Here is a 21,993-nt window from a genome sequence, read left to right on the forward strand (position 1 = left end):
GCATCTTTGGGCAGCACTTTTTCTATGAGGGGCAATTTGGGGTTGCTTGGGCCGTATCAAGGACACTTTGCCATGCAATTACATTCTATATAACTAAATCTGACTTGACCTAGAAAATCTTGATGGCAACACGTGACTGTGATTGTCACCTGTAGTAAGATCTACTGGCTGCTTTGCTCACTTAACTTGAAAATCAAGTCGCCAGTTATGGAAGTGTGATCAAATCATGTGTGTGTGTGTGTGTTTTTGGGTCCAATATGTTGATTTACTGTGTCAAAGTGAATAATTTGTGGTCTCGTCATAAAGGCAATGTTGTACTGAAAACAATACAATATATTGACGAGGTTAAGACCTTTGTGATGTGGTTTATAAAAATCAAAAGCATTCAACAATGGACAATGTAGCCCAGCACTTCGAAGGATTAAAATATGTTGGTGATCCCTCCCCTTCTACTGCGTAGCCGTGGTGGTGACCACTGGAGGTGAGGTGCCAGCGTTTGACACTAAGCATTTGACCATTTTGACTTTACCATCCATCTGTGTGCGTTGTTTTTCAGAGCGGCAGAATCACGCCCGAGAGCTGGTGAGAGAGGCCGACCTGTCGCAGTGGAACGCTGTGGTCATCATGTCGGGAGATGGACTCCTGTACGAGGTAAAGAGACAAAACAATGACTTTTAAACCAAAATGTCTGTCTCCTGCTGTTGCGTATGAAGATGAACATCAGCAATTACGAAAGGTTGTTTCATCCTCAATGAAGTCAAGAAGCTGTTGTAGTTTCTGTTCTTGAAATCACCAACTGATCAGATAACCAACTCCATAAACTAAACAGCATGATGGGTGGGTATTTTAATTACAAACCTGTTCAAAGTATAAACCTAAATTTAGATTAAGTGTTATAAATAGAGCTGAAACAATTAATAACCTAGAACGACACTCTGTAGAACGCACACCTCCACTAAGGCCCAACAGTTGCTGTATGAATCCACATTTAAATTCACTAGATCCACACTTTTACTTGGATCTGCACCAAATTGCACAATCTCATAAATACCAGTCCCCTTAATATGCCTCATCTTTTAAAATCAAGATCTACAAACTTGTTTCATGGAAATTTTGCAATGTTTAAAATGGAATTGGCTCTACTTACAGATCTCGTCAGTAAGAAATTCCCGGTCACCTTTGATTACGACAGGACAACAAATGGTGTCAAAAGATCGGAAATGTACGTAGGTGCAAGTACAGATTGAGCCTTAAAAGTCAGCAATTAAATCAATTGTAAAATTTACTGGAAGCCGCTGAAGAGAAGCTACAATTTGAGTCCGGCTGCTGATTATAAATAAGTTAGCATGACTGAATTTCACCGGCTCTCACTACCTGCCATTCTTTGTTACTCTCCATAAAAACTCTTTGCTCAAAACCATAAAACTATTGATGTTGGCTACCCAGCATGCTGAGAGATCAAATCTGTATCTTCCGTGTGTGTCAGGTGATAAATGGTTTGCTGGAGAGAGCAGACTGGGAGGAGGCCATTCAGACGCCGCTGGGTTTCCTTCCTGGGGGATCAGGCAACGCCTTGGCTGCGTCCATACATCACTACACTGGGTGAGCTACTGCAGGATCTAAATATCTGCTCTTTGGTTGTATCGGTCACCTTTAGCTTGGAGGACCCAAACACTGGTGACAGGAGCTGAGGCTGGCCGAGGGAAATTAAGTGAGAAAAATCAAATTCAACACACTCTCTGTCTCTGGTGGCAGCAAAACAGAAGTGGAGCATGAGGAGATTTTTAAACTGACAAACAGGTTGGTGCAGGTGATCTAGGAAGCAGGGAAACAAGAGGAAGTGACCTAAAACTAGACCAGAAGAGAGTTTCAAAATAAAACAGGAAATGGCACAACATGGGGGACCTCAAGATGCTAACTTTATAAACATGTCTTCACCTTAAATTGCATTGATTTAAGTCCCCATAAACACACAAACACACACACACCTAGTGTAGAAGAGCTTAAATGATTAATTGATCGAAAGAAAATGAATCGGCAACTTTTATAACGATCAATCACTTGAAATATGTTTCTTGTCCTGAACCATTTTCTTAATAGTCAATATCAATAGAACTGAGAATAAGTTGCTGTGCTGTAAAATCTTGGGGCCAGTTCCACACGGAGTGGCTGAGTTACAGTTTAGTGCTAGTCGGAGTAAAACACATTAATCTCCACTTAATGAATTATTAATGATTTGCTCATTTCAGTGGCTGTTTGCAGTTCGTTCAATCAGAGCAAAGGACAGAAAGGAGAAGTTGAAGGACTGAAAGAAAAGAGGAAAGAGAAATTGAATGAATGAACAATAAGTGTCACTGATGACGACCTTTCTATAAACCTTTGTGCTGCAGTTTTGGATTTTTTTTCTCAGTTGATTTCTTGATTGGCACAAGGTCAATTTATATAACGGAATGATGAAATGAAGGAAAACACTGAGTTCAATCATCCCTTTTAGTGCATCAGCTTCTCATCAAACAATGGTCGTCCACCCACAGCGGCAGCAACAATGAGAGGAAGAGACCAGACTCTGTATTGTAAACTCTCCTCTCACTCCCGGTGTGTGTGTGTGTGTGTGTGTGTGTGTGTGTGTGTGTGTGTGTGTGTGTGTGTGTGTGTGTGTGTGTGTGTGTGTGTGTGTGTGTGTGTGTGTGTGTGTGTGTGTGTGTGTGTGTGTGTGTGTGTGTGTGTGTGTGTGTGTGTGTGTGTGTGTGTGTGGTTAGTCCTGGTTGCCCTACAGTGGCCCTGGGGCTTCGTGGATCAAACAAGTGACAGCTAGAATGTATCAGTTATTATGTAATGCAGTGAACAGGTTCGCTGAGTGAGGCTGTAACGTGTTTTCCCTGCACAAACATAATGAACAAGAGCTGAAACATCATCTGGTAGGTTGAATGCTGCAGTGACAGGTGTGACTGAGTCTCCCTCACCTGGTGGGTTACAGGTACATACATGGAAATTAATGGGTAGACTCTTAACCATGTAGGAAGCTTTTCTAGTTTGACAGTAAAACACCCTTTACTTAAAGCAACACTATGTAACGTCTACTGAGCAACAGCGCCCTCTGCAGCCAGATGTGAGGATTAACTCTGTGGGTCTGTGTCCAAGTGATGACGTGCTTTTCATGTAGAGAAAAAAACAAAGCTCTGACTTACTAGTCCCACTCACTGAATGAAACACAACGTAACGGTTGAAATTCCTGAACCAGAAGAACTGCTGCGCTAACAAATACAGCAAACTCTGTTTAGGTTTCCTGATTGAATATTGGAAATAAATTAAGTTTTTTAGTGACTTCAAAGTCCTTTTAAGAGATCTACACTTCAGTATGACTCTTGAACTTGCTGGGCCTGGTTGTGAAAGATCAGGCGTTTGTTTTCTCTGCAGAAAAAATGAAAGAAGGCGGTTTCTTGCTTGAAGCAGGTGGGGATGATTAGTTGTGAACAGTTTCTGCCATTTAAGATAGATGGGCGCTAGCTAGCGGTTAACTTCAGTAGAAGCAAAGATGCAAAGAAGGTGATGCTTTTGATTTCCACCACTGGAGACTTGTCTTGATGAGTAGAGGAATAAACAGTTATGCTCAGCTTGCAGTCGTTCTAAACTGGGGTTAATATTCACTTCTAAGATTTAATTAATAAAATGTTTCAAGAATTAAACGATTTTATTGACCTCTGAAGATTGAAGAGTGTATTTAAATGAAACCAGTGAAGTGAAGAGGGCAAAGCTTTCTGAGGCTGGAGACCACTGATAAAATCTTGAAGAAATCTGTAATGTTTTATAAATGTATTTTATGGATAATATTAAACCTTTATGTACTTAGTTACTTTTCATCAGTGATGATACAGACACACTATGAGTGGAGGCAAGTGGGAGAACCTATTACCTGTTGACCTTCTAACAAGTGGATGATTAAAACGAAAGAGAGCAGTGGAAATGGAGATGAAAGTGTTTGTGTCCAGACTGAATTCATTCAGGATGATGAATATGGAGATACATGTATCTGCTGGGCCACAGCCACTCAACTCCACTGAGACACCCTGTCATCACTGTAATTGGCTGTGGGAGGTAACAGCAGGCAAGTGTGTGTGTGTGTGTGTGTGTGTGTGTGTGTGTAGTAGTGACCCTCCACCCCTATCTCCATTCTCCAAGATGGGGTTGTCTTTGTTGTCTGCCTGACCTGTCATGTCTGAGGGCCCGTGAGATGATTGTGTCCCACCTCCATCAAGGCTTAGAGTCTTGGCCCCTTTGACTCACCCCACCCCCATCCCCACGGGGCTCCACCCTTCACATCCACCTCCTCTCATCCCTCTGTTTTCATACAGTTTCACAATAAGGTCACAGATACCCTGGTGTTGTGTAACACTTTTCTCACAGCTCACCCCCAAAACACACACAGACCTTGACACACTTCCTAACCCCCAAATATTAAGTGCACCTTCCTGTGTTCATTTTGATCTGCAGCTTATTTTTGGATCTGGGTTTTTAACTGTGTCTCCTTCTGCAACGGTGAAATGATTATGAGATTTTTTTATTCCAGCTTCTGATAATACGTGAAAACTTCTGTAAATCCAATTTCTGTTTCTGGACATTGTGATGAGCATTTTATCTGACAATTTTATCATCTGATTTATCTGACTAGCTCATCTCATTATTAATTAATCATTAATTGCTGTTCCATGCTGTGCTTCATTTATCTCTGCCGAGTAAATGAACAATTGATTAAAGAGCCTTAAAGACGACCTACTGTAAAATATAGAGGCTATAAATACAAAACCTGTTACAAACGCAAGTACATTTGATCAGAAATATCAACTCAACCCGAAGATGGAGTTAATTCAATCGTGAATGTTATTTTATTTCAAAAACAAATCTTCATGTAGTTACTCATTACTACTCAGATGTAATCTTTCTTTCTTTCTCCTTTTTTGATACCCTCAATAAACTTTTTTCCATTTAATATGCTTTGCCAAACTCCACATATGTCCCAGTTAAATAATTTTTTAGAGTTTTCTCATAAAGCTCGAAAAATATGTGATCATAGAATAAACAGTCTGACCAGCAGCTTTTGATTCATTCATTAAACTTGAACCATATTTTTGTTGACCTTTGACCTCGACACACACCACACCACACCCACCCACCCACACCCACACCCACACACTAACACTAACTCTAACTCTCCTCTCCTCTCCTCTCCTACAGAGCCTCTCAGGTCTTCAGTGAGGAGCTCCTGATCAGCTGTGGTTTCCTGCTCTGTAAAGGCCTCCTGTCTCGTATGGACCTGGTCTCCGTCCAGCTCTCCTCCGGCCCTCGTCTCTTCTCCTTCCTCTCTCTGGCCTGGGGCTTCGTAGCTGACGTGGACATAGAGAGCGAAAAGTACCGTCACGTTGGAGCTGCCAGGTTCACTGTGGGAACGCTGGTGAGGCTGGCTTCTCTCCGCATCTACAAAGGTAAGCTGGCTTACCTGCCGGCCTCCAAGGACTGCAGCACAGAGGGAGGTTTGAGAAACAACATGACGAAGCAATGCAACAATCAGGCTCCGAGTCCAGCCTCTCTGCTGCGCCGCCAGTCGAGAGACTCTCCCTGTCAGAACACCCTTCACAACTCCTGCCACTCCAACAACTCCCTCAAAGTGCGGCGGGCGGAGAGCGTGCCCCCCAGAAGCGCCAACAAAGGTCACCCCGGCCCACCAGCCTCCCGGCTGCTGCCCCTGGACCAGCCGCTGCCCAGTGACTGGGTGGTGGTCCAGGAGGAAGACTTTGTCCTAATGCTGGCCATGTACCAGTCCCACCTGGCGGAGGACCTGATGGCAGCACCGAACGCCACCTTGGACGACGGCGTCATCCATCTTACCTATGTCACAGCGGGAATATCCCGCAGCGCTCTGCTGAGGCTCTTCCTGGCTATGGAGAAGGGCGCCCATCTGACTTCTAACTGTCAACATCTGGTGCACACTGAGGTGCAGGCGCTCAGGCTGGAGCCGAATTCTCCCAAAGGAATAATAACAGTAGATGGAGAAGTGGTGGAGTATGGGCCGATGCAAGCTGAAGTGCACAGAGGTCTGGCAAGATTAATCACTGGATGAACTGAAGAAACAAACACCACCGGCTTTTATCTTTGATATTAAAGGCTGATGATGTTTAATAGATCATTTGTACCATTTCAAATCAGAAATGGAAAAGGTGCGGGAGCAAATGGATGTTACACTCGCTCACTTTTATTCGCTGCGTTCTCTGTCAGTGGTACGCAGAAAACCGGTACATCGTTTTTTTAAAGAAATACTTTGACGTTTGATGGGATATTACAACAAACACCTGCTGTGTATGGAGACGAAAAGTGTCCAATACTAGATAAACAGTTGGATAAATGCAGAGAAAAATATAATATATATATATATATATTAAGCACTACTTTACATTAATGTTTTATCGCAGGATTTTGCCAAAATAAGTTTATAATTTCACAACTCAAATTACGATGTTACAATGCTTTTACTGTGAAAAGAAAAGTATGATTATTTCATTGTTTAATTGAAATCTTTTATATAATATTGGACACTTTGGGGTCTTCATGGCGACAGTTGAGCATACTGTTGTAGATAATGTCAGCCTCACAGACACAAACACGTTTCCTCATCGTTATGATGAAGTGTTTATCCTCTGCAGTAATAAATCCAGCCACGTCTTTAGCCTACAGTTTTCATGTTGTCTGTTGCTGCATGGTGCGTTGCTTCTGTCGCAGCATCTTATGCACAGGAAAATGATTGAATTTAGACCTTCATGGCTCCTTGGCACTATGATGAAGTCCATGTTTTTGTGTGTGTATGTGTAGTTATTGTGTGGTAGTGCAGACGTCCTCATGGAGTCGTTACCCTGGTTTGAACTGAGGTGATCAGGCATTGTGACTGTTTCTGAGACGATGGTGCTGCTGAGTCATGTGGAGGAAGGTGAAAAAAGCAAATGGCATCATATATCATTTAATACAACTATTTATATTTCACTTTATTTAATTTATTTCCTCATATTAAGACTGTATGACTGTACACAGTTTCAGATTTGTTGCCTTTAAAGCTGCGTTCAGGAATCTCCAGGAAGGATTTATTTTTTGCATCACCAGCTTGTTCCACCCGGACTGTTGCATTGTGAGCGACATGAAGCCGCTGCCGCTCGGCCACCACGTAGCTGTCATGGTCACTGACGCACAACCATTACTGGGACAGTTTTGCCCAGGAAGCATCCACTTGTTGGATCCTTAGATAGTCGGGAATGGAAGGATGCGTTTGAAGGAGCCTTAAAAATGGAACAGCCTGTGAAGCCATCTGGCTTCACTGCTATGGTCTTGTTAGCTTTCTCCTTGTTTCATAAACAAACCACAGTGACAGAACAGATCTGCATCCGTCAGACCACTTTTATATTTCCATTTCTTTCTAAGGTCTAAAGTCCTCAGAGTGCTGCACAAACACAGTCGCAGTGAAACAAATGTGACCAGTGAGACGTCAACACATTCAAAGGGTCAGTTCACCATTCACCACAAAATACCATTGAGATTGGACAGTCATCTCACAGCCGGATATCAAAGCTGCTCGAATAAAACCAAAACCATATACTGCACAACTAGATAACTGGAGAGGAAAAAGAAAGTGGTGGGTGAACTGACCCTTTAATCCAGATTCTCATTATAATCACATGGTTCCTTTTAATCACCAGCAACCACTTCATGGGAACTAATGTAAGAAATCACTGAAGGGACATCGACACAAATAAGAAGGTGATGCTCTGAACCAGGACGAGCTGAACGTCACTGACCGATGATGTGATCATGTTCAGCTGGCGGCAGCTCTGGTCCTGGTCTGAAATGTTTTACTGCCTCCACTCCCTCCATCCATACCACTCTGCTGCTTTCCTCCATCCATCATCCGTCTCTCATCTGCTGCTTCAAGAGCACTGCAGTGCTATGCAGAGCAGTCCCACACAGGTGTGGTCGCAGCAACTGTAACATCAGGATATCTGATGTAAAAGAACCATTTGCTGATGGAAATGATTGCTACATGTCTGCAGTTCAAATGCAAAGATTTGCATGTCTCGTGTTTTAATGCCACGACTACGTTTGAAACTGTAAACAACAGAATAATGAAAAGACCAAAACCTCAAAAAACGTTCTTTTTATACTTTTTCTTTGATAGGTTTGCACATTGTACGTTTGTTGCTCCTTCAACCGATTAACTCGTTTAGTTTAACAGCAGCTTGTGAAGACAGCTGAGTATGGACAAGCACATGAGATGGAAGCATTACTTGAAAACATGTGTGTTACACGTTGCCGTCGTTTTAGGGGACAAATTTGTTTTTTTTGCAACAAAAGCTCTAAGTTTCTCCCCCCGTGATTGATGTGAAAAAAATAGGACCATAAAGATGGAAGATTTATAAACCCAAGGAAAATATTTTTTTCCATTTAAACCACAGAGTGCTACAGACCATTTATCACTTTTTTTTTTAAGTCTATGCAAAGATTTCAGTTTGTTCTGTGTTAACTATTTCATGTGCCTTGACTGTGCTGCCTCCTGGTGGTTTGAACACGGTGGTGCTTTCACTGCTTAATTAAGTGCAACCAGCTGTATTTCTTTTTTTATCAGCTCACCAGTTTTCTCAACACCATTTTTGAAGAACTCTGAGATGAAAGAGACAGAGTTGAGTGAATAGGAAGTGTCATCAGGTCAGATAATAAATGAAACTCATCAGTAACGTCTGTGCAGACCTGAAATCTTGAACTTGGAACGACAGAGTGGTTTATGTTTGATTGACAGTCGGGACGTCCAAATTTCATCAAACTCATAAAAGATGAGTTGATGAAGGAGCTGATGAACGTTCTTCTGACCACACCCACGTCTGACTGTTGATTCGCTGTTCGTCTTTACCTGCTACATCACAACTGTTGTCGTTTTGTGTGTTTACATGTTTATGGTGAAGGGAAGAATGTTTTTTTTTTTTCTTGCACACTGAATATTGAATGGTTCTTTATTCAAAGAGAGATCTATTTTTCCATTTTGACAAATGTCTGTAATTTTTTATCATGAAATCGAACTTTCTGCTGGAGTGTTCTTGATTGAAAAATGAAATAAACAATGACAAAGAAATTTGAGTGAGATTCGATTCATGAAAATGAGGTTGAGTTATTTTATCAGTTTCTGGATTTGATGCTTTTTGTCCACAGTTTATGGTCCTTTATATCCAAATGTTCAAACCACTGAACTGTTGTACGTCTAATCATTCACAGTAAAATCAGACATCTTAGAAGACTGTCGATCCTCTGACATGTTGCATGACAACACGCGGCAGTTTTGGAACTACTTTAGGCTAAATTCAGGATAATGTTTCAACGGATTAAAAAGTTATTAAATCGATTTGACTTTTGAGAGCATTTTTTCTTCAGTGAATTGTGAACCTGGGACAAATAGGAGACAATATGCATCAAATTAGATCCACTTTAAAACAAAAGATATCAAGCAGACAATGCATCCTATGATACAGACTTGTTTCCTGAAGGCAGAGTTGGTCTAGTGTTAAACATGAAAACTGAAACCTATCGGATTAGACTCATCAGTCTCCTCCAAAATCCTAGTCCAGATCTGCACCAAAATGTAACTGGTTCTTTCCCAGCCCATGACCCATCCTTCGATCCAAATTTTGTGGAAATGGGTTAAGTGGTTTTATCATTACCTGCCACCAAACGCATAAAGGGCAGAAAACTAAAACTTGGTGTATAGGTAAATAAATTTAAAAGGCACATTTCCTAGAAAAATGTGACCAAAATCTAAGCGAAAGATTGATTTGTTCGGGACTATTTTCATCTTTGGATTAACACTAACTTTGCTGCTCTAGTGGGAATTGTGAACACAGCATAAACTTGGTTTAGTGTCCACATTGATCACAGTAAAAGAACATCAAGTTTTGGCTCCACAGATATTTGCTTGCATGTTGGATGCAGTGTTATCGTGGGATTTGACAAGAAAACATAATTTTAAGTGATACAGATATATACACCACCTTAGCCCTTCTCGTAATTGTGATGAAAAGCAGCAGTCTATACAAGAACTGAATGAGAAAAAAAAAGAGCCACAATGTCTCTATGGTGCTGCTTGCAAAGTTTAATACATCACTATACAGTTGTTTGAACTCAACAAAATGAAACCATTAAAAAAAAATGATAGAAATCATAAGTACAATACACACTCAGCATTTTGTACATATATGCCCCAAGCATCCACGTGACTTGTTAGAACTCAAGTTTGTGTTAAATATATATACTGTATGTATTTATATATTTCAATATAATCATGATGTCTGTACAGGAGGGAATCAGGCTACAAATCTTTTTTTCTATATATATCAAGAACAGGCCACTGTGGAAATGTAGACATCGTACAGTCAAGTCTTGTGTGTAGCCCATTCAAAAGGCTTAAAGCAACATGTTACATGCTTTGGCTGTAAAAACAAACTTCTCGCAGTCATAATAATAATGATAATAATATTAATAAAAGTTTAATTCTGAATAATATACACACATACAGAAAATTGTACATAGCATCATGTGCTTGATATCTTGTCGGATTTTTGCTGTACGAGATCTCGCGCAACAGCTTGACATTTTTCCATTTGTGTGACAATTGATGAATGAAAAAGTGAAAGACTGAGTAGATGCGTCTCCTCTACATTCCTGGAGGAGTGGTTTTTTTCTCTTACTTTCTACCCGAGATCTGACACCTTCCTCTGAGAAATGTGAAGGGGACGTTTTTTACAAACAGCAGCGCACGTGTGTGTGTGTGTTGGGAGAACAAAACTGAATAAAGCAAACAACGCTACATGCTACAGCTACAGCAGCCAGTGAAGACACCGGCACATTCTCCCTCTGTAGCGTTAAAGGCAGCGGAGAAACAGGGATGGTTTGGTAAAATCTAGGAAGAGGACAAAATGTCATGGATGCCCGATTACCTCATCTGATACAGGAATACCAATGTTCAGAGAGGAAAGGAGAAACAATTCATGGAAGACAAAGCAAAACAATTGACCCCTCTTTTATTTGTATTTGTTAAACGCAGCAACTCTTGGCTCATGGTTTCCATCCTCTCCCGTCACTCACAGCTTCCGATCAGCACAGTGTGCCCACTCACTAAGAAGCTCAATGCTCTCGTTTGGCCTTGGCGCTGAAATTGTCGTTTTCCAACAATAACAGAAAAAAATCAAGCAGGTTAATTATGAACAAACCCTCAGAATCACACTGTATGAGGTGTGTATCCTGATGTCCTTAAACTCTGCATGTGCAATCTGAAGAGGAACATCAGAATAGATCGCTCGTGTTAAAGAACTGATAAAAGTGGGAAACTGATCACAGATCTGCACTTTTAAAGGAAAACACTGGAGCATGATTTTAGTGGTTCTTACCAAGTGGTTCTGTCTGTGTAGGTTAAAGCCTAAACTATGACACAAGCAGCTCTGTACACAATGGTCTGAGATCATTAAGAACATTTTAAGTAAGGCAACATGTTGACATGAGATGACGGAATGGACGCTGAATGTTTTTTTTTTTTTTTTTTATTTAGTCTTTAAATTGCTTCATTTGCAGTGACGTCACCTTTGTCGGAAAACAGACAGAAGAGGAGCATCTTGGGTAAAGCTCCACTTTGAAACAGTCCAGCCTCTGTGAGTGGAACAACCTTGAACATATCGAAACGCCAAGGAACAGATTCCATCTTATTTAACAGCTTTTGCCTAACTCTAGAGGACGTAAATGTTACTGTTGTATGTTGAGGCGGCAGCTGAGTTTAAGGGGAATTTGGGGATTTTCCAACCAGGACTCTTTGTTTATAAACGTGTGCGTGCAACAGTGGCTACCACAGAACCTTATGGAGCAAATGCACCAGTCCAATAAATGTCCACTTTGTTCTTTTAAACTATAAAAAGGCTCAAATTGTTATTCTGGCAAGAGTCTGGTAACGCTACACACATCTCACTCAATGAGACGTCTCACCCCGCTGAGTCTCACTCCAAATCACGTGAGGGACTTGGGTTGATGAAGGAAGACAGAGGTGGAAACTTACAGGGAGAAACTGTTATGACTGAATCTTTTTCTGATGCGCACTATCTCCATGAAGCCTTCGTCTCCGATGGTCGTCTCTACTAATCGCTAATTGAAGAGCGAATGGGGGGGGGGGGGGGGACAGGCAACATGAAGAGGAGGAACAATGAGCTGTATACGGTTGTGTATAAGGTTACCACACTCTTAGCAAAGACCCCTTTATTAGACGAAAAAGATAATCGCTATTAGTGAACCTTTTATGAAATGTCACAGGTGAGATTACATTATAGCCAGTGTCGCTGTGACGTGGCAGCTGGCGATCGAAAGAACTGATTCTAAAAGTTTTTGCAAGTACCACTCATTTACACTCACACTTAAAAAACATCGGGCTCAGGTTGAAAGATACCAGGATTCCTCTTTAAGATTTAATTAGAGCACAAACACGATCACATGCAGCCACTTCCCTGTCGCCCTGCACCTGAGCGGCTCCTCTACACACCGAGCAGCCGCAGCGGTCCGACCTCCAGAGGGGACCGGGCTGTAAACTTGGTCACTCGATGTTCGCCGCGTGCTTCTGTGCGAGAGTGATTGGCGAAGGGAAGTACTGGTGGACGAAGCAGTGAAGCGGTTGTGGTTGGCAGTTTTACTGACATTCAGTACGTTCTACTTGAATACGTGTGTTTGTGTAAATACAGAAATTTGGCAGAAAGCGTACAACCAGTGAATTCTACCAAAGGAAAAAAAAAAAGGAACCCTCTCGTTCAGTGTATCTATGAGTCACATCTCGCACACCAGATTCTCCATTTGTTGGTTGTAGTGCAGGATGGTTCAGTAATAATATCTGAAGTGCTACAGAGAGCCGAAGGGGGCAACCCAGCCGAGTGGTTATCCATCAAGTCCCCGCCCATATGGGAGGTGCTTGGCAGAGGCTTGGTGAAGGAGGGGGGTGGTCGGGGGTTCATGGCACTGATATTCCATCTCATTTTGTCCATTTTGCATCCACACCACTGAAGTCAAAGTCCTGCTGAGGCTGACAGAAACTTTGATGGCCTCCAATAACAGCTCTGTGTTTTTACCTGCGTCCATGCAAAGGTGAGGGCTTATATGAGACAGGGTAGCTCCACTCATCTTATCCAATCCACTCATCGGTAGCGATACTGAGGGGAAAAAAACATCAACATCAGGTTGCATCTAAACCATGATCGTGCTCCCTCTCCTGATCGAGGATGCTCCTCCCCTCCTTCAGACGCGGCTCGATCGAGAGGGTTTCTGGGGAAAAGGTTCAACGATGTGGAGTTGGGGCAGCAGGAGCAGTACAGACTTAGAAATGGAGGTAAAGGTAAAAAATGTGGGCAGTGCTGGGGGCACAGTGCAGCTCTGGACAGGAGTACAGAAGATTGAAAATTGTAAACTCCCCCCAGAGAAGTAATGGATCCTCCTCTACAGCTTGAGGCAGATGAGATGTTAGAAGAGACAGAGGAAGAAAAGAGCGGGAAGCAGTGCAGAGGTGTGTCGGGGGGGGGGGGCGAGGAGGCACTTACTTGTCCTCTGTGAGCTCGGGGACGCCGGCGGTGACCAACGCAGCTCGGTACTGCAGCAGCACGCCTCGGACGCTCTTCACAAAGCCCTTAGAGAGCGGGAAGAGTGGAAAGCCGATGTCCGGGTAGCCGCTGCCTTCGGGGAGGAAACTCCGGTAGCTCTTTCTCCTTTTCTTTGGTCGTACCACCGGCTGGCTTACTGTGGACACTACTCCTCCTCCGCTCACCGTGACAGAACCTGATTCTGATGTCCCAGCACGGACAGGGCCGGGAACTGTGGGGGGGGCCCTGCTTTCGCCGCACAGAGAGGCGTTACCCTGGCTGCTGTCACAGTCTGAGGTCTGGCTCAGCTCTTGCTGAGAGGCTGCTGTGGTGGAGGGACTGAGCCCTGAGTCCTCCAGCTCCTCCTCCATGATACTGGTGACTCCTCCTCCTGCAATCCCCTCCTCACCAGGCTGTCGGGGGCTGCTGTGGGCCACCACCAGCTGCTCGTCAAGAGGCTCCACTGATGGCGCCCGGTCTTTAGAGTGTGAAGCCCTGTAGGACATGTGTGCTGCGTGGCCCCGCTCCGTGGCGTCGCTCAGCTCCAGCCACGTCTCCAGGCGGTGGACGAGGCGCCAGCCGTTACTGGCAAAGTGCTCCTGGATCTCCTGCTTGAAAACCTCCACAGGATGCTGCAGGAGCTGAATCATAGACTGGACCATCTTGATCAGGGCCATCTCGTTGTAACAGCGGCTGTTCTCGTACCCTTCCTGAAGCCCTCGGTCACTGTCGAAGCCGGCCTCGTTGTAGTAAGGCTCATTCACCAGGATCAGGCCTGTAGGGGAAACACACATGGACGAGCACAGGTGAGAGATCAACACCTGTCGATGAATGTGTCAAACATGGCAGAGCGGAAAACCACAAGAGTAAAAGACAAAAGTCAAGGACTGATTTCGTGTAAAATGTGTTTAAAATGTACCATCTCAATAAAGCTGCCTTGATTATCCTGTACAGATTTCTTATATACATTGATATAGAGTTTTTTATTTTACTAACATGCATGTTGAACTGTACAAACCACAGTGATGGTGTGTCGAAGATATGTAAACATATAACATGTGCTTAATAAGATGAACAAGACGTATTGAGCAAATTCAAAATAAATCAGACTAACAAACTACACCAGCAGCAGAGTGAGTGAGTGAGTGAGTGAGTGAGTGAGTGAGTGAGTGAGTGAGTGAGTGAGTGAGTGAGTACCTTGTATGGAGATGAGGACTTGCAGCAGACTTGACTTGCTGGTCCATCTCTCGTTGCCCTGTGAATCACATCACCAAAAGTGATCAAAACAAATCAGGACAGATTCTTAGGAATGTTCTTATTAGAAGAAAGAGTTGACAAAGCAAAGTTTCTACTGCATTTCATCCTCTAATGAAGAAGTTTCAAAGCATAACTGAACGGTCTGGAGTTTCTTTTCTATCCTTTCTCCTGCTCTCTCATTGTGAGACCTTCATTGCCTCAAAACCCTTTCCCCTTCTAATTAAAAGGCCCCTGCTCATGTGTCAGAACTTTTTTCTGAGCCCATTGATGACTGTTTCTCTTCACTTGCTCAGCCTGCATGTGGTGTGTCCAAGACTCAATCCTTGGTCCTTCTATTCCCCCCCCCCCTGTCTAACAGCTATCAAAACCTGGATCTCAGCTAATTTCCTTCAGCTTAACCCTGATAAAATGACAGTCCTCATCATAGGCCCGTACAAGGAACACTGCAATGGTTCTTTATCAGCAAATTTTAAGCAAGGCTTAGCACATATGAACTTTAAAGTAATCCATATTATGTTTCCTCTTTATAACCATCATTGAGAAAACATTTTTACCATCCACCATTTCATTTAACTACGATCTAAAACTGAAAGATACTCAGCTTATGACGATATAACCAAAGACGAGAAGAAAATACAGGTCCAATAAAATGTTTGGTCACCGACTTATTAATTAATTGTCTATTCATGTGTGCCGCACCATTTGCTCTGCATTCCCATTTGTTATTACTACACTTTAACTTTTGATGACAAATAAATTGGATTAAAATCCATCACTATAGAGCTGCAGGTTGTCCCTGCCTTTCTTTGTAGTCTTCACCCACCTTGCCGATCCAGGTGCCGAGTAGACTGACACACACTTTGCCGTTGTCGTAGAGGTTGGGATTGAGGCGGCCGCTGCAGTGCGACAGGTAGCGGAACAGCGGTGGCACAGCTGGGTAGATGTTGGGCAGCTGGATGTCAAAGAGGAACAGACCGTCCTCATAGGGCGTACGAGTGGGTCCTTTGATCAGAGCGGAGAAAAGGTCCTGTGTAGGAGACAGTCACGATACATTGGACTTGATGTGTGTTGACAGTGTTATGTAAAGATCATCTGATGCACAACACGGAGGTTAATATCAGAGAATATGGTAATCAAGCCAAACTGAATATCATAGTGAAGTATTTTACATTCTACTGAGGATACTACTGACTTTCCTGACACAGAGAAGCTCACAGATTCACAGAGATTCAAAACGATGTAGAACCTGGGAAATTATGTCTAGGAATCATTTCTGCATCCCCCTTATCTGTAGGAAAATGCAGCAAGAGAAATCTGTGCACATAAAAAAGGCCCCGTGCTCTCCTGTAAAATCCGGACCAAAACGTTTGTTAGGCCTCAATGTAATTATTTTTCTTTACATCGCTAACCATGAATCTCTCAAGCAGACATTTAAACTGAATAAACATGATCACAGGGTGTAGAATGACAACATAATTTCATATTCTCAAAAATGTTACTATAACTTATTCAAGCCTCTAGTATTAACAAATGAATACATTCCGGTTCTTTAGTTTAACGACTTTGAATGAGTTTGACCAGAAACCCACCATGCGATCTTCAAACGTTTTGACCATGATGCCGTCTGGTAGTGACGTTGCGAGCAGAGCCATTTCCTTCCTGACTGTGCTGAAGAACTTCCTGGCCTCGGCCGGTTGAAACTCCATTTTCTCGAAGGAGTGAGTGTCTGAGACAGAGATGAGACAAATGTGATTCCAAAGCAATATAGAAATCATATAATTGTACAAATACAACTCGACTTGTGTGGGCAGGGAATTCATCGAGCTGAGACGAACAGATACGATTACAGAATGGAAATGGGAGGCAGCCGCTGTCGCCCATAGTAATGTAGTAATTAGAGTCTTTTGTTTGACGACGAAAAAGGTCTGTTTGCTGAAAGTGTGAGTTGAATCCATTTAGACCGAGACAGTTGTATGCAACATGCGTCTGTATCTGCTTTAGAGGCTGAGAGACTTGAGTTTTTGTAAACACTAGCAATTCTGTCAGCTCTTCAGAAAACCCTCAGGTTTTAAGGGATCCTTTTCAAACAATATTATTTTATTGTTTAGGTTTTAGTAGGTTGAATAAACCATTAAGACATAGTGTAAACCCTGCTATCTCACCTGGTGCCGACTCCAGCACAGAGAACACCTCTCCCTTGGCACTAGTGAATGTGACACCGGGCTTGCCGCCGCTCTGTTGGCACAGAACCGGTGTGTCACTGAGGAACTCGCTGGGCCAGTCTTGTCCACCGACCGGTGTCTGAGGCTCCTGTTGGGGCTTCTCCTCTCCAGCTCGCTCCACCTGCATAGGAACACAGCAGCAGGTTCAAAAACAACATAACGACAGGACGTACCACAACGTTGCACTCATTTATTTTGATTACCGCGGAATTAATCAACCTTGCCATGTTATAATTCCATTTAACACAGACCTCTGAGCCTGCTCCTCCACTCCCGCCCGCCTCCACCACAGCCTCCATCTTGTCCTCCTCCACGATGGCCACGTTATCCAGCGTCTTTCTCAGGTTCTCCTGCAGCTTCTTGATGTCATCCAGGAAACGTTTCTCCTTGGTGGGCTTCTCCAGGGAGGTGGGTGTCACTTGACTCGCTACGTCAGTCGTGGAGGCCGGTTCGGCTGAGGTCGGAGACGTTGGCGACCCGGTGGTCAACAGCTGCTCCACGGTCATGTTCTTCAGGCTCTCCAGGATCCTCATGGCTTCCTTCAGCTCCCTGAAGCCCCGACAGGCTCCATCTTTACTGGGCTTCTCGGCTGCTGGAGTTGTTCCTGAACAGAGAGACATAATTAGTGTTTATTGTCTTTAATTAAATTCCACATCACCATCCCTCAGTAGGTTCATCAGAAAACCTAGAGTCAGTGCTGCAGTAAACCAATGTGAACAACGCAAACGATAAAAACATAGTTATGTTGTTCTGTTGTTGACAACAATCCCTGTGAAAAGACAAAAATAATATATAGAAAGGGTACACTGTAGATTTTCTCTGGGCCACTCTCATTCTAAAGAGTCAGGGGGTTTCACCTATTTACTCAAAACAGACCTCTGTCTTCATAGTTTCTGTTGAATATGTCGCAAACAAATAAATATAAATATTTGCAACACCTTCTGTGCCAATTTCAAAGTAAAAGCACTGTAGCGTTTCTGTTGACTGAGAAGAGAAAGTTGACACTAATCCCTTGAAATTAAGAACTAATAAATGAATCCCACCTCCTCCAGAAGACGGACTGGCCACAGCTACTTCTCCCTCGTCTCCAGAAACGGCTTTAGTGGGGCTGTCTTTGCTGCCCTCCTGTGGGGGGATGATGAAGTTTGTGGAGCCAGTGGGCGTGGGGATTGGGGTCGCATCTGCATTGTGGATATCATCCTCGGTGGTGAGTCCGTTATCCGTCTCCCAGCTGTCGCTCTCGTCCTCCCACTCCTCCGTGGACAGGACGCTGCTGGTTTCCTCCACGGAGTCGTAGTCCGTCTCCTCGATCTCAGATTCCACATTGTAAAGGTGCTGTGTGTGTGTGTGTGTGTGTGTGTGTGTGTGAGTAAGGAGACCATCAGCGACAGACATCTAACTTCTAAAGCAAAAATGACACTGAACTGTTTGTAGGATAAACTTTTACCTGTGGCAGGACGATGGTCAGTGAGTTGTCTGCCCACACCACCTCCACTTTGCTGCTCACGTCCACCCTGGACACCTGGCCCACTGACGTCTGGGGGGGAAACAAACAATTCTAAATCAACAAATAGAAGGTTTGAGCTTATAAATATGTTGATAACCCAAAGTAAAATGAAAGAAAATAAATGATGTCTTACTTCGAGCAGCTAAGAAATAAGTCTTTGCTTAAAAGAGCATGATTTTAACAATTTAGACGAATATCAAAGTATTTAGCACGAAAGTAAAAGTACTTTAATCGATCCTACATTTCAATGTAGTCAGGAATGTTAGAAGACTTTGGGGGCCTAAGGCAAAAGGGACCAAGGGGTGGTAACTAAACTCTCCAGCCTCTTTATTCTTGTATTATGAAACTTTAAAAGTCCATACACAAGCATTTAGAGTTTTTACTTTTAAACCAAACCTCTTAAATTATAAAGCGTTTAGCAAAAAGTTGGTGACATGGGGCCACGTTAGGTGGTTTATGACCATGGTGTCATTGCTATTCCCTGTACATCGCTGATCATAGAATAGGGTTATCACAATATTGTCATTTATGTGGACTAAAGTAATCATTCTCAGGGGGCCCCCCTCTCGGCTTGGGGCCCCACACAATAGCGTGCTTCACCGACCTTGTTGAAACACCCCTGCTGTAATATACTAATGTTTAGTTTGGGCTGAAACATGAAATAACAGGATGTATTTTCAGATGTTCTCACTTCATTTTCACAGTCGTTCTTTCCGTTTTCTGAGTTCCATATTCTGATGACGATGTCAGTGGTGCGGAAGTGAAAATCTGGGTGGTCAGCGATATCATACACACTGACATCCTCCTCCACACCGATAACCTGAATTAAAACAGACAACCTTGTATCAAGAAAAATAACATCTGCTAATACCATGGAGTGAAGTAACTATGGTTAACACATACAATTTCACATTCTTCCCTTCTCTAACCAAAGCATTTTCTGACATTACAGCACAAACGCTATAATCTTGTGCTGCCGACTCACCTCCACGTCGTCACTGGTGGAGTTGAGTTTGATCCACTTGACGACACACGTTCTGCCCTTGTGATCCCCGGACTGGATCACACCGTACACTCCTGGGTCCTGGACGGCTTGGGCTGAGGAGAGCAGCCAAACACATGTGCACAATTTAGAGAGCAAAACAAAGAAAACAAATCACACCAGATACCAAGAAAAAAAGATTCATCTGGAAAAAGGATTTGTCAGACAGAAAATGGAAACTCTATCTGGCTGTAAAGTTGCAGCCTTTAAATATTTTCAGAGCAACTTACAAACAGTTTCAGCATTTGACCTAGATACTGTCAGTACTAGGTGACAGAGCAGATTTTATAAAACAGTTCACAGACACATGCTACGTCTTCACAGGTCTAAACAAGTGGACTCCTACGTCATAATTTGTCTTATGGATACATTTTTCCTTACATCGTTTGTCTACGACAAAGTCCCCGGGACAAAACTCATGGCCGTCGAGGTGCTGGATGGGGATGAGGTTGTTTGATCGGATCCCCTTCTCCACCCGCCCGTCCTTCCACATCACATCAGCTGTGGTCTTAGAGGATACAACTTCTACTGCCACCCTGCACAGCACACAGACACACATTAGACCTGCATGTTGCTACAGCAAGATGTCCCAGTTTATAGTGTTTAGACACTCTGAACAATTTAAAACCGTTTAAATGATGTTTCTCAACTCTCTCACCTTCTGTTCACTCATCACAAAAAGAAACAAAACAGTTATTTTCCCCTCTTGTCCTCTTCTCATTATCCTCTGTACCATTTATCTTCCCTCTACACGTCTCTGTGTTGACCGTGTTGGAACCACAATCTTCCCTCTCATTGTCCCTTTCTACTTCAATTCTTCCTCTCATCACTTTAGCTTGCCTCACTGACACCCAGCTCTTAACATCACTCAACATTACACCTTGTCCCAGACCTAGGGCTACAGGGCAAGGAGCTATACAAAACCACTAGCGAGCTCTCAGAGCAGGCAGACAGCTTCTGGTTATGTCTAAGAGAGCAGGACTTGTGGAGCCAGCAGCTCCTGAGAGAGGTTCGCTCTGGGGAGTGTCAGGGAGGCGTTTCTGTTCACTGCCCTACCGCTAGGAGAGGTTTTGTGAATCATCTATGAATGGTGGTCCCGGTCTGATAATCTGCCACCAAACCAGACCGCTGGATTTGTATTCTGATGCTTTTGTTTAGGGCGAGGTCAGAATCATCTCTCAGAAAATGTACAGATATGCGTTGACATCATCATGCACAGAGGAGTCAAACACAGAAGAGCAGCACACGTGCGGAAGTCTCAAATCTTAATATAATGTTTCAACTAAAATTGTCGTCACCAGCCCAAACTATAGTCTCACACTTAAAACTAGCAAGAGTTTGTAAGTGTGTGTTGTCGCTTCTTCACAAGCTGAGGCTGTGTGTGTGAGTTTGTGCTTGAGGCAATGACCTGACCAGTAGTCCGATGTGAAAGACTTGTGCGTGCATGAATGCTTCAGCGTGTGCATGACTGGACCAACAGAGGAAAAGCAGCTATTGGTTGATTTAACATTAGGTAACTGGTGAAGTCAATGGTTTAATGTGTACAAGGAGCAGCAGGTGACGTCACTTTACCAATCACCTTATATCAGAGACGCAGTCATTTTATTCTTCGATTTCCTTCGGGACCTATAAAGTATAATCTATATCTACAGTATGAAAGAGCTTTAGTTGGAATAGATACAGGGGGCATCAAAGAGCCCAAAAAAGGCCAGAGGGAAATGTGTTTGTGTGTTCCTCTGCTGTGCACCCACCGGTCTCCAGGCTTGAACTCCCGGGAGAACTTGGTTCTCTTCTTCTTGTGCTTCCTCTTCAGGTTGCGAATGGAGAGGGGGATGCTCTTCTTTCGGTTTGTTCCCAGCCCGCCGCTCTGAGACGACGCCGTGGAGCTCGCAGACGACGTCAAAGAGCTGCAGCCACAGTTCGAGTGCCATGGTCATTATTCAGAAATCTCATTGAAAACATATAAAAATACAAATACAGGATGCTTTTCATGTTGCAGGATAAGGATGGTTAGAACAAAAACTACAGAACCTGACATTTATTTGTATTCTTGATTAACAGACTATACTAAAGTTTTTATGTAAAACTAGACTCAGGGTCATGTGATACTGTTTGTTTGAAGAAGTTCCCTCAAGGAATTCTTAAATTATCAGATTCACTGGTTTGATTTTCAGGACATCAGTGAAGATTTGTCTCGAGATAATGACGACTTACACACAACAAACTGTGAAACTGTGTTATAAAATGAAATCCAGAAACGGACCTGTGATATTTACTCTGCTCATT

The 21,993-nt window shown here is 43.2% G+C and overlaps 2 protein-coding genes across 2 annotated transcripts in view; one reads left to right on the forward strand and one right to left on the reverse strand.

Moving 5' to 3' along the window:
• Positions 1 to 6,115, forward strand: part of LOC132996586 (sphingosine kinase 1-like) — a 28,682-nt gene extending 22,567 nt beyond the window's left edge. The window contains exons 3-5 of the mRNA XM_061066898.1: positions 557 to 651; positions 1,487 to 1,602; positions 5,233 to 6,115. Of these exons, the coding sequence (XP_060922881.1) occupies positions 557 to 651; positions 1,487 to 1,602; positions 5,233 to 6,115 (1,094 nt within the window). The remainder of the gene's footprint in view (positions 1 to 556; positions 652 to 1,486; positions 1,603 to 5,232) is intronic.
• A 6,149-nt stretch (positions 6,116 to 12,264) lies between these two features.
• Positions 12,265 to 21,993, reverse strand: part of ube2o (ubiquitin-conjugating enzyme E2O) — a 32,895-nt gene continuing 23,166 nt past the window's right edge. Inside the window, exons 11-23 of the mRNA XM_061066863.1 lie at positions 21,459 to 21,614; positions 20,089 to 20,243; positions 19,651 to 19,763; positions 19,357 to 19,485; positions 18,606 to 18,695; positions 18,202 to 18,493; positions 17,410 to 17,762; positions 17,099 to 17,279; positions 16,526 to 16,662; positions 15,760 to 15,963; positions 14,877 to 14,934; positions 13,641 to 14,454; positions 12,265 to 13,256 (exon numbers count right to left, since the gene is read on the reverse strand). Of these exons, the coding sequence (XP_060922846.1) occupies positions 13,229 to 13,256; positions 13,641 to 14,454; positions 14,877 to 14,934; positions 15,760 to 15,963; positions 16,526 to 16,662; positions 17,099 to 17,279; positions 17,410 to 17,762; positions 18,202 to 18,493; positions 18,606 to 18,695; positions 19,357 to 19,485; positions 19,651 to 19,763; positions 20,089 to 20,243; positions 21,459 to 21,614 (2,710 nt within the window). The 3' untranslated portion in view covers positions 12,265 to 13,228. The remainder of the gene's footprint in view (positions 13,257 to 13,640; positions 14,455 to 14,876; positions 14,935 to 15,759; positions 15,964 to 16,525; positions 16,663 to 17,098; positions 17,280 to 17,409; positions 17,763 to 18,201; positions 18,494 to 18,605; positions 18,696 to 19,356; positions 19,486 to 19,650; positions 19,764 to 20,088; positions 20,244 to 21,458; positions 21,615 to 21,993) is intronic.

The sequence above is a fragment of the Limanda limanda genome, chromosome 2 (assembly GCF_963576545.1).
Source record: "Limanda limanda chromosome 2, fLimLim1.1, whole genome shotgun sequence".
Lineage (NCBI taxonomy): Eukaryota > Metazoa > Chordata > Actinopteri > Pleuronectiformes > Pleuronectidae > Limanda > Limanda limanda.